Raw genomic sequence first — 12,996 nt, 5'->3', positions numbered from 1 at the left:
TGGGATAAAGCATAATTCACATTAAGCTAAAGCGTATCTTCCCCCAAAACATCAAGTCTTGAAGATGTTAAGGGGCAGAGAAGCCACTATCTCTGCTACTTGCTTGGCTGCAGTGGTTAATCACTGTCACTGCTGAATTTGTCTACATCTTCCAATGTCTGCTTTTTCTTTTGCCTCTTTTCAGTAGACTGAAGATCTCTCTGGCACCAAGCATTTTCTAATGGTGAGGTAGTTTCATACTGTAATCCCATCAGCTTTCTGTAATCTTTCATGAAACTAAATAAATCAAGCTCTTCAATTCTCTCACTGCATTTTTTTTTGTTTGTTTTTTTCCTCCCCAGTTCTCAAGCCTCTCCACACAAAGAAAAAAATGGCTGTGATGTTTTTCTGCACCCTGTCCAAATGTTCAAAATTGTTTATAAAATCTGGACAGCAGAAGGGCACGCAGTGTTCCAGTCTGTCTTGCCAGCCCATGTAGGACAATAAGATTATTTCCCCACTTTGATACTTCTCTGTTTTTGCAGCCCAAGACTGCTGTTTTCTCTAGCATTGTCCTGGGAGTTCATGCTGAATTACTTGTTTCCTTCCAGCCTTTCACTCCTCCAGGGTTAAAACTTTCCAGGAAATGGGATGGCCCTTTGGGGTTTTTGTATAAATTATTATTATTATTATTTTATTTAAAGTATTCCCACTGGAATACTCACACATACAGTTCTTTTTCTTCTAGGTACAGAGCATGATAATATATTTCAAATCATCAGATATCACTGTACAAACACTTCAGTTTGCATTTTCCACATACAGCAGATGTTTGTAAAAGGATAAGGACAAAAATGAATGGAAAAAAACTGCTACTATCTTCACTAGCACTATGTATTCTCCATATCTATGGCTGGAGAGTGCAGTAAAACCTTATGTTGTCTCTGTAGAACGAGAAATAAACTTGAATTTCATTCCTGTGAGACACTGTGTATGTAGAAAACTGTCTGATAGCACACAATATATACAGTCTGCAGACCAGAACCCTCATAACTTGAATCTTTATTTCTAATCTGAATAAATGGTATGCATGTTACTTTTCCCTACAAATCTGTACAACTTCTTTTTCCTGCGCTCCAAGTCAGAAGGTGGAAAAGGATTTCTCAATACTGTAAATAAAATACGGTGGTCAAAAACCAAAGCAAAGCTCTGTAAGACAGTAGGCAGGAAAATCAACAAGGGCTAGAAATGGAAAGTGAGATTAAAGGTAACATTTAGCCACAAAATTATTCTTAGTCACTTTAGAATAGCATGTAGTTAAATATACATGCACACACACAAAATAGCAAAGCTTACTTTGTAAAGTGCCTTGCTCTCACTTTCGACAGTAGATGATTGCTATTTACTGTAGGGTAGAGAACCACAGGAAGTTGGCCTTTTTTAGCCCTCTTGTCCTGGAAAAGCACTGTCTGAAGGAAACCTAATAAAGACCTTCCTTCCTGCCCTCCCAAACCCAACACCCCACCCCAGCTGTGGCTTTTTTCCTTGACTGCCTGCCTGAGCATCTTCAGTTCAGGCAACTGAGGATCATTCCCAGTCATGGCATGCTTTCTGTTGGTGATTCTGTCTTTGTATTTTGCACAAGGGCCAGGGAGGGCGATGATGTAAGCCTGCCTGACCTAGACTGCCACGAGCAGAGGAACTTTGGTTTGCTACAGGAACCTCCCTGCCCTCAGCCCCTCGGTAGAAGAAAATGAATGGTGGAGCAATTTGCGACCTCAGAAAGCTTGGGATAGCATGAACAGCTTTAACCAGTTTCTGACTGTGCAAGAGATAGTTGCTCAATGAGATGAGTTATGTTGTTTCAGCGCTGTGGAGCAGAATTACCAATAGGTTTTTACATTTGCCATAACTAGCTTTTATGTGAAGACAGATATAAATCTTGCCTCTGAGCATTCTGTGCATACAGAAACACAGACAATGAGGTGCTAAGATCAACAGCACAGGCTGAGACCCCTTTTATTCCTAACAGAATAACTTTGGAATTAATTTAAAAGTGAAGGAAACAAAAGGTGTGATGGAAGAACAAGATCTGCTTTGCTAGAACAGCCATTCAAACTTGTACTTTATATTTGGCTAGGGACAGGTGATCACAGGCTTTGTCTTCATGGTGGTTTAAGCTATGTTGGTTCATTTTGTTTGTCATGGTGGTTTTCAGCTATGACATTGTGCTTTGCACTTGTGGCAGGCTGGTAATGTAAGTCAGTAATAGCAAGTTGTTGTTAAATTGTCATTGCCGGTAATTATGATCCTGTGCTCTTTCAGAGTAATGTAAATGACCTTATATGTTTTGCTTTTCTAGTCTCTTTGGCTAGATTGCTATTCCATCTTTATCACTATAACAGTTAACTGAGAGCTAGCAAATGAACTATTATTTCAAGTTCTTTAGTACTGTTGGAGTGCTGTGCGTTTCACAGTCTTGTGCAAGGGATCCATTCCTAAAAACTCCCATCTAAAGATGAAACTAAAATGTGCTGATGGAAGGTGGATAAAATTTCTTTCATAATCAGAAAATCTGGTGAAGGATATATATATATATAATTAGTGTATTGAAACTGCCTATAGACTCAAGTCAAATTCAGTTAATATTTGGAGTCCTAAAATGGAAGATTGCTTTAGGAAGTTGGTGCTTTTCATTTTTAAACAAGTTATTTTTTCATTCAGAAAATTATCTGATTTCAGAAAAACAAACCAAAACCAAAACCAACAAAAACAGCAGCGACAACAAAAACACCTCAAGAACAAACTCAACGTCCTTCTCAGTGCTGAGTGAACTGCTTTAGTCGAAACACTGACTTTCCCTAAGTGGGACAGAGTTTCTACTTCCAGCCAGTGGGCTTAAGAGAAAATCATTTGACTGAGTTCCTCAGTGGATTTGTACAAGCCCATATGTTCCTCTAGTGAGGGGAAAGAGCAGGTGCTTGGAAAGACAGTAGGGAATGGAGGTCTTGTGCTTTTTCTGTGGGTATCTCATTAGCCTGAACATTAACTGATCTGTGGTGGTCTTTCTTTTCCTATCCCTTGGAAGACCACTTGGATGCTTCTGTCATTCTGGTGTGCAAGCAGAAAATATCTGAAGCCATATAAATTTTTCAAGGTGGAAATGTGGTTCTCCCAGCCAGCTATAGTTAAGTGTTGAACTTTGACAGAGGGGCTGGATTTGCTCCCTGTGGGTTACTGACTGGCATTTGTCATAGTGCAGATGAGATCCTGAAATGCCATGTTGCAAGTCAAGAACTAGAGCAGTGTTCAGAGAGTGCCTCCCCAGGCTGGTGAGGGGGCAGGATGGTCCTGAGGTGGGTCTGTGCAGCTCGTGGAGGTCCTCAGGGAGCAGAGGCTCTGAGCTCTGCCCTGCTGCAGCCTGCTGTTATGGCCAGGCTACTTGAGGCACCTGACCTTGCTTTATAGATAGTTTGATGTGTATACATTGGTTACTACCACAGCAGTGACTTTCCTTCCACTGACACCCCAACTTGTAGATAAACTAACTGATTACCCATGTTTTTGATTAGCATGTACTACCTTTTGCCTTTTCTCACTCTTTTTGTTTAAGAAGAACTTGAATATTCAAGGACACGTAAAGTAGCTGTAAATATTTGTGTGTTAAACAGACAGAGAATTTCTGAAGCTTGTGTTTGGATTGTATATCAGCTAGTGCAGAAAGCAAATGGATCTGACCAGTGCTCCAGATCTGAGCTTCTAAATCTTTCTGGAAGCTTGAGGCTAGCACTGAAGAACTTATGTAGTCTGAAGAGCACACATGGACCACATCCCTCATTTCAGTGTCCAAATAGAGGATTCAACCTTCTTAATAAGGTTTTCATCTTTGACAACTGGATTTGGCATCATTGGAACCAAGAATTTTCTTCATACTTCTGCTCAGAATGGCAGCATCTTCCCTACCTTACCCTTTGCAAAAGTGCAGGAGTTACAGCTTCATTCTGTCACATAACAAGGTGATTTGATGGGAAAACACCAGGTCTCATATTAGCAGGATATTATGCAGGTGTATTCCAAGAGTTTATTTTATTTTATTGGATGTCATCCTCTGTATCTCTCTTGAGCTTTAGCTGGGCTTTAGCTATTGAATTTTATTAGCTTCAAAATTTCACGGCTGTGCAGCTCACTGGCAAGGAAAAGAAGTTCTTACAACAGCATTAATGGGAGTGTGTTTTTTCATCCTTAGTTTTATGTAGGTTTCATTTATAGTTTCTCTTAAAATGTCATTCTTAAAACACGAACAGGGCTGATTATTCTGCTAAGAACTGTGCTTACTGGAGATATGTGTCAATGATTGGGATGATATTGTGTTTAAGAAACTGAGAAATATTAAGAACTTGAGGACTTGAAACCAAAACTGTTGGGAATCCTGTCCAGCAGCTTTTATTTATTTATTTTTAAGTGAAATTCTTATCTTATCCATAGCTAGAAGGGAACGATCTCAACACATTTCTCAGTTTCTTAAAGATCCAAGCAAATTTTTAAGTCTTTTTTTTTTCTTTTTTTTTTACTTTTCTTTTTTTTTTCCCAAGGAGAAAAGGGATTTTGGAGGAATAGACCAAGTGGCATTTGCTCATCACTGGGATACTCTTTGACTAATACCTTTTTGAAGTAAGCAGTATGGTCCCCTGAGTGTAGGTGCCCTGGACATGGGTGAGAAGCATCTGAAAGGTGAAGCATGGCAGGTTCTTGAATAAGCTCCATGTAGAAGAGGTTTGGTTTTACCGTGGCAAGTGTTATGAGGTGCCACTGGCCAACTGCAGACTTTGGCAGACCTGGGACTCCTGCACTGCACTTTGTTCTACTTTATGTGGGGGACATGCTTCTTAACTCAGGCAGGCACAGCAGCTCGTAGGGCCAATCTGCACTGTGCCTTTGCTCATAAACTCTCCTGAAGCCCAGAGGGATACTGACTGGGGACTATGCTATAGGAAAATTACTCTTGAATTTTTTAAGGCTTCTTAGCTCTGGCTGAGCACCCATCAGGAGGCATTTGGGATGGCTCCAGCAAAACCAATCTTTCCAATGGTTCCAGTAACAGTAAGGTAATATTGGGCATGACCTGTTTGGGTCTCACAAAACTACATTAGGTCCAACAGGGTTTTCTAGCCCATTTTCTGTGCTGTGCTTAAGTACTACCCTGCTTCTCTTAGTCACAGAAGTGCTCTTGCTGTGCTGCACCCGATCTGATGGATGTTGCTGGAGCTAAGCTGATCTGCATCTAGCCACAGTACATATGTCTGCAACAACATCATGGCTGGTTTAAAGCTTGGATAAATGGCTTGAGGCAGCTGAGTGTGGACTGCTGAGGTTCAGATGCATTCTGCATGATATTTCATTTCCTTACATAATGTGATGAGCACAATGTTTGTGCAGAGAGATGACAACTTAGGAAAATAAGTTTGGTTTTCCAGAACAAGACGGGTGAGCAACTGTGGTGTGAGGGAGCCATGTAACACAGCTTTTCAAATAGTGGTTCCACACTTGGCCTTCTGTGTCATTCACAAGGCTGAGGCTGTGTGTGTTTGATGGACAAAAGGGCAGCTCTCTGCTGCTTGCTTTCAGCAGTGGCAGAGCTGGTGGAAATAAACCCCAAGAGTCTTGCTCCTGGGGTCCTACCACCTTCTCTTTTAGACTCCAGTCTCACAGCATGCCAACACCAGGAGGTCAGTCACTTAAAAAAAACTCCTCAGTCTCTGCCCTGTGTGCTAGCTCCCACCCGCCTCCCCTGATTTCCTGTCACTTCTGTTTGCTGAGGTGGTTCTTTGTGAGCAAAGAACAGTGTCGGTAACTTGTCTTTATAGTAGTCCTTTAAAAAGTATGTATATCCTGTGTGGAGGTGGGAAAAAGTGAAAATATCTCTCATGCCTGTGTTCTTGCCTAAGAAAATACATGTGAAGCCTCATCCTCAATTAACTAAGTGCTATGACTGAAGCAAATGTTGAGACGGGCAAACAGACCGTGCCCACAATTTCCAAGGTATTAAAAAAATGCCATTTCTTTTTCCAGCATTACTTGAGAAACCAATCAGCAAAAGACAGGACAGTGAAGCTGTACAGAAGGCCAAGATCCTTTATGCATCCTGTATGAATGAGAGTAAGTGGTCTGATTTTGGGACACCGATGTGTTAGCCATGTTTATAAAGGCAGACTTTTTTGCTCTCCACTGGACTCCATGAAGCTTTGTGCAGACTCACAGGTTTTGCTGACTTGCATTCAACCTGAATGCAGGGGGTCCTCTGCTTGTTCCTGAAGTCAAAGCAATGGTACATCAAGGAACAAGGAAGCACATTTACAGAGACCTCTATTCATCAGGGCTCTGTGAAAGGATCCTTATGTGTGCAAAAGGATGCTAAAACCCTGCCAAGGGGGGCAGGGGTAATGCCTGGTGTATCAGAGGAGCCCTCTGATGAAATTCTCCTACGACACTTTTGAGAGTCTGCTGCTCAGCACCCTCCAGCTTTCTCTAAATCCCTGTGATCAAAACACTTCCACAGGGATGGACTCAGGCAGCCCTGAGCTCTGAATCTGTGAGTTAGCTGGGTGCCAAGTGGGTTTAGGGGGGGAACCCTGCAGCCACTTTTGGGCAGTGCTTTCCTTGAGCTTGTCACTTGCTGTACGGTTGATGTGCACTAACTGGGACACAGCACAAACTTTATGCAACTGGATGGGTGAAAGATGAGTTGGGAGGGAGTGGACTTTGTCCATTAAAGTGCCCTTTGTCCTTCTCACTCTCCTTCAGACATGGTTTCCTGGGGCAGGCTCAGCAGTTTGGGCAGCTGCCCTGCAGCTGCGGTGCCCAGCTGCTGACCCCTCTGGCTTTGATTGTGGGCAGTATATTAAAATATGCTTAATTCCAGGCCTTTGTCTTTTTAAAAAGGCAGTGATATGCCTCTTTTTTAACTTGATTCATATAAACTGGTGTAGGACTGCTGTGCCTCTGTGTTCACAGGCAGAGCAGAGGTGCTGGGGTTCAGCAATGCCCTTGTCCTGCCTAGAAATCAATCAGCACTGATAAATCCTTGCATCTCCCGTGGTGCTGCTGGATTTGAGTTGTCTGGAATGTAACAGTTGTCACACTTTGACATTTCAGAAAAAATTGAAAAAGCCGATGTGAAACCACTGCTAAGCATACTGAGGCACTCCCCTTTCCACTGGCCTGTGCTGGAATCCAACATTGGACCTGAGGGGCTGTGGTCGGAGAGGAGGTTTAGCTTAGTCCAGACTCTGGCAACCCTTCGTGGTCAATACAGTAACTCTGTCTTCATCCGTTTATATGTGGCTGCTGATGACAAAATTTCCAACCGGTACATCCTGAAGGTACAGAATAGCATATCTATTAGGTTACTCTGCATGGTATTTTGTGATCTCATTTTTTAAAACACGCATACAAGCCAAATGCTTACATTTAACTATTGTTGCTTTTATCTACTAACTTACAGGTGTACCAGGGTGCCAATTCCGGGAATGTAGAAACTATTGGGTATCACATGCTGTTGAAAAATATATGTACACAGGACATTTTCTCCTTTCAAATAGCAAAAAAGATTAAGCATGTTCCCAGTGGACTAATGTCCAGGGTCCACTTGTATGAAAATAAGAGTGGTGGATATCTTGTTCTGAGTGCTGCTTATAACACTATCAGTTGTATGAAGAATGCTTTTTGTCTGTGAAGATGAGGAATGATGAATTGGTCACAGATATTTTGAACTTGAGATATTTTTCTTGAGGTGGAAACATGTTATCTTGTGCTTATGCAGCACCTTAAAACAAAAAATGTATCCCAAACACTTCTAAACCTGAAATACAGAATAACAGTTTACTGAAATTCTTTCGTTTTGCACCAAAGCATAAAGTTCACTAACAATGCATGGCATTACACAACAGTTTAGATTAGTGAGAAGGAAAAAAAATAATAAAATAATTAAAAAAAAATGCCTAGCTGTAGTCTGACAAAACTCCAGAGAGAATTGTAATGGTTACTGTGAGATGTCATCATGGCAAGATCAAGTGCCTGGGCCAAATGCGTTGTTGTTGTTTAGGAAGTAGAGATGAGTAACCAGAGTAGGCCAGCTCTCCACTGCCATGAGAATGTAATTTATGAAGGCAAGAGAGAAGGAACAAGGAAAAAAACTATGACACCATTCATCACAGCAAAATAATATTTATGGTCCTTACATTGCTGACATCCTGGCTAGCTGTAGGGATGCTTTCAAGAATACATTGCATTTGGGGCTTGGACGAGAGTTGGACAGAACCAACTTCAGTGATTCTGAAGTGGATGTTTATTCCGAATCAGCTCTTTGGAATGCCATTTGTTTGAGGTGTTTGACTGGTATGAAATTCAGCAGTAACTTTTCCCTGTCTCTAGGGAGTTTTCCTGAACAGTCAAGGCAATAGCAGATCAAGAGTTCAAGTATTAAGGATGTCATTCTGCTAAGATGCTGTTTGGATCCTGTCAAGATTGCTTTGGCTGGAGATTCGTTTAAAAGAACTGAAACGGTGGAATCAAAAGAGGAAATATTTAGCTATCTCCTGTCATACTCCTACCATAATCTCCTAGGCCAAGTCACCCGCCAGTGGAAGGCTTGGATACATCTATATTGCTGATCCCTTGGAAATGAATTGTACCTAGTAGTATCTTCACTCAGTATGCTTAGTGGCACATAAAAATTAGGTATCTAAATAACTGAAGCACTACATCCTATGAATAACATATTATTCCTTGGAGGATTCTGTTGTTGTTAATTTGATTACAAACTTGATCTGCAGAATGCATCAGCCAGTATTCTAATTTGTTAATGTTTTAACAAATTCCCAGGAGTGTGGCTGTACCAAAGAGTATTTCAATCTGCTTGTGAAAATGGCTCTATTGCAAAATTCTTTGTTCAGCATTGCAAAATCATAAATAGATCAGGAAAAGAGGGGAAGCTCCAAATTAAACTTTGTTCAGTATTCAATATATATATATATATATATATTAAATTTGGACTAAAAATGTTGGTTAACTTTTTTGTTTCTATCTCATATTTGTCTTTCTTATTTTCAGTGGATTATCAAATCTGACTCTTAAACCAGGAAAATTTGGCTGAGCACTTAAAGCAACAGTCACATAACTGAAATAGACCAATATCTGTTGTATGTAGTGATTTTTTTTTTCTTCAATATGCAGAAAAAAGGTGATACTCTTTTTCAAAGAATCAGAATTGCACTGAACGTCACAGCTACTCTGCTTTCAGGGGAGGATTTGTTTTATTATGGTTTTGGTATATTTTAAAGCTTGAGGAAATCACATCTTGAGGACAAGATGATGTTTATTCACCCATTTGAGATTCTATTTGCATTTACGTAGGTCAGTTTTATACATGTAGAAAATGTGAAATATAAATGCTGTAGGATTTAAAGTAAAAAGGGCTTGTGTGAAGTAGTATGAATAGGTACAATCTCTCTTCTTTTCTTATCTTTTCAAAAACAAATACAACATCAAAATAATAATTTTAGAATGACAAAACTTTTTTTTTGTTTTTGTTTTTGTTTTTCCATTCTTTCCGTTCCCACGAGTATCTTATGCAGAGTTCAGAAACTGGATGAATTATGTTTTCAGATTTGGCTTCTATATCCTAATTTGTTTTGATCACATTGAAATGTTTTGTGAACTCTCAGTTTCCAGCAGTGATTTTAAGAATACTGCTTGACTGTGAATTTTGCCTAGTTAAGAACTTGAAACATTATGCAAGCACTCCCATGTAGTCATTTCATTCAAAAGACGAAGTGCAGATCTCATTGAACTTTCAAGAGTGGTTTAGAAATTTCTCGTGTATACATGCGTGCATGTAATGATTTCTGTGGATGGAATCCAGTTGTACCTCTGTTCAAAAAGCCAAATACTCATTACAGGACTCAATACTGCTCTAGGGTGAAGCTCAAATGCACAACCATGTTTTTTGTCAAAGAAGGCTAATGATGCTTTCCAGGCACACAGCAGTGGACATGCTCCAGCAGCTAATGGACATTTGGTCCACACACTAGACTAGTACGTCCAAAGTTGGCTCTATTGCCCCTGAAATATGTACAGCATGAATCACTGCCAGCACTGAGTGTTTGATCCTGTAGACCCACTCCTTTTGCATTACCCCACTTGCTAAAGGAGCCATAAACACTTAAGTCATGGTAGGTGATACTTTGATAGCTCAAATATTGTAGATAGCTCAAATATTGCAGGGGGCATCTGAGGCTTTCCAGATCACGCTAATGTGAATTTAGTTATGTCTGTCAGCATTTTTCTGTTTTTTATTTTTTATTTTTTAATTATGTGGAACTCAGGCTGGTCTTCAGCAATGTATTATGTAATCGATATTTACACACACCCACTGTAATTGCCAGAAAAACATGAACTCTTTCAAGGTTGCTAATATGGCTATCTTTGAATTCTGATGAATTTAATTATTTAATGCTTTTTCTTGTTATTTTTAACAGCTAGATCAAGCAAGCCTCTCTCTTTCATCTCGAGAGGATTACCTAGAAAACACCACAGAAGCTAAATCTGTAAGTAGCATTAACTGAAACTCAAAATGTCCATTTTTTCCCTCAGTTTTTGTCATTGTGGATTTTGCTCCATGGAGCTCCAAACTGAAAAAAAAAAAAGTGTTTTTTTTTGAATTTAGATTTTTCAAGGTATTTCCTATCAGAAAACACCACCACCAACAACACTCTTGCAAAGATTTCCAGTGAAGCTTTTAATGAGATTTGGGGGCCCCCTCGCTTTTCTTTCACCTTGGAAGGGACCTCTGAAGACATTTCCTCTGAGTAGTGTCAGCTCTGCTCTGTCATCTTTACTCCCCACATCAGATATCTATACACATAGATAGGATCTCCCTTAGCTTTCTCTTGTCCAGGCTGCTCAGTCCCAGCTCTTTCAGCCTCTTTTATGTCAGATGCTCTGGGCCCTTTGTCTGCTTTGTTGCCATGTGATGGACCCAATCCAGTACAGCTATGTTTCTTTTGTACTGGGTAACTCAGGACTGGGCCCAGCACTTAAATGTGGCCTCACCAGTGCTGAGTAGAGGGGAAGGTTCACCTCCTTCAACCTGTTGACAGCAATCTGCCTAATACAGCACAGGATACTGTTAGCCTTCTTTGCTGCAAAGACACGTTGCTGGCTCATGTTCATCTTGGTGTCCACCAGGACTTCCTGAGCTTTTCAGAAAAACTGCTTCCTAGTCAGTTGGCCCCCAGCCTGTGTTTGTGCTTGGAGTTATTTCTCACCCAATGCAGGACTTGGCATTTCCCCTTGCAGAGCTTCACTAGATTCCTGTTGGCCCATCTCTCCAGCCTAACAAGGTCCCTCTGAGTGGCAACACAACCATATGATGCATCATTCAAACCTTCTCCCCCACCTCCCCCAGTCTCATACTGTCTGCAAACATGCTGAAAGTACACATTCTAGAAGACCATGTGCCTCATCAAGAGGCTGCAGGCACTGCCTGCAGTTTGAGACTTGCAGATCTGCGTCCACCATCTGGGTCCAGGAGCTCAACAAAAAGGCAGTTACACCAGCAGTGCCTGGGGACCATGTCCTATAGCATGTGACCACCATATCTAAGGATGAGTATGCCAGACAGAGTTCGCTCACCTCTTCCTTGTGAACTGGTGCATCTGTTGATTGCTTGTGGGAGTTGTGCCTTGAGGAGCTTGGCTCTAGTATAGGCCTCTCTGTGGTGTGGACTAAAAGGGTGCTTGACTCTCCCCAGTCAGGGGTCAGCTAAAAGAAAGTCTGCAGGCACACTGCGTTCAAGGACAGCTGACAGTATTCATTAGCAGCTGCTACAGCTACCCTTGCCTTAGCCTTCACCTGACCTGGTGGCAAGAGGAGTCCCCCAGTCCATTGCAGGGGAGGCCCCAGGAATTCCCAGACCATGGACAAAGCGACTAGAAGCTCGGGACTGTTTCAACAAAGTGGAACCCCGATACTACTACATTGGTGAGCTGCCCTCCAGGCCAGCGTCTTGGGTTCAATTAGGCCAGAAGGCTGAGCTCATTTCAAGCGCCATTACAGATGACTATCATCAAATTAACCTGTATTTATTAAATACAGGGAACAAGAGTCCCTCTGCGGTTCTCAGTGATTCATTAACTCTTCTTCCCACTCTCTTCATGATTTCTCAGTACTCTGCTACAGTTTATCAACAAGTTTTCTTGCTTCTTTTCTGTGGACAGCAGTCATGAACTGATGAGGTTTGCCATATGTATCGATACTTGACAATGGCAACATCTCTTTCACCCTCCTTTGACGAAAGACTGTGGGCAGCATCCGGCACATGCAGCTGACAGCTCACAGAAAACAAGCACTTGGATTGTCATAGTGGACAAATCGCTTATGATTAAGGTCTTAGAGTTTTGCTTCCCTTTTAAGTTCTGTGAGAAGCTAGTGAGCTTTTTTAGCCACATCCATCCAACTAGATGATGCCGGGATCCAAATAACTGTGTCTATTCAAAGATTAAAGGTGGTGATGTATTGGGAAATGTATTTTCTTTTGGAGGACTATGGGCCAGCAGGAGCTGATGAGGACCAATCTGAGGACCTCTGAAAGATGATGCCTGGGGAGAGGTAGCACAAAAATCACAACAGTACCATTACATACAGTGTTTTGTGCTAACATCTGTGTATACACACTAGACTAAAATGTGCTTTTTTTAGAAGAGCTGGGGAGAGCAGAGCATTGTGGTAGTAACATGCGTTGCAGTGCTGTGGCAGAAATAGAGGAGAGAGGTCAGTGAAGAGTCTTTCTCCCAGTCTTCTTAGCCACGAAGCTTGCACTTGTTTATAAGCACTTCTTCAGTTCTGTGCTGATTACTGTATGAAATTGTGAAAAAAATATTTGTGTACACACATACACATTGTCTACTCCCATTATAAGATTTGTGTTTTCAATGTAATCCAGAAGTGTCATTTGCATTT

General features: G+C 41.2%; 1 protein-coding gene across 1 annotated transcript in view; it reads left to right on the top strand.

Moving 5' to 3' along the window:
• PHEX (phosphate regulating endopeptidase X-linked) overlaps positions 1-12,996 on the top strand; it is a 102,620-nt gene that overhangs the window by 15,646 nt on the left and 73,978 nt on the right. The window contains exons 4-6 of the mRNA XM_013183854.3: positions 6,049-6,135; positions 7,132-7,358; positions 10,515-10,583. Coding sequence (XP_013039308.3) covers positions 6,049-6,135; positions 7,132-7,358; positions 10,515-10,583 — 383 coding nt within the window. The remainder of the gene's footprint in view (positions 1-6,048; positions 6,136-7,131; positions 7,359-10,514; positions 10,584-12,996) is intronic.

Source organism: Anser cygnoides, chromosome 1 (assembly GCF_040182565.1).
Source record: "Anser cygnoides isolate HZ-2024a breed goose chromosome 1, Taihu_goose_T2T_genome, whole genome shotgun sequence".
NCBI classification, from domain to species: domain Eukaryota; kingdom Metazoa; phylum Chordata; class Aves; order Anseriformes; family Anatidae; genus Anser; species Anser cygnoides.
Note: the sequence above shows the minus strand (reverse complement) of the source record. Positions and strands in the feature narration are given on the sequence as shown.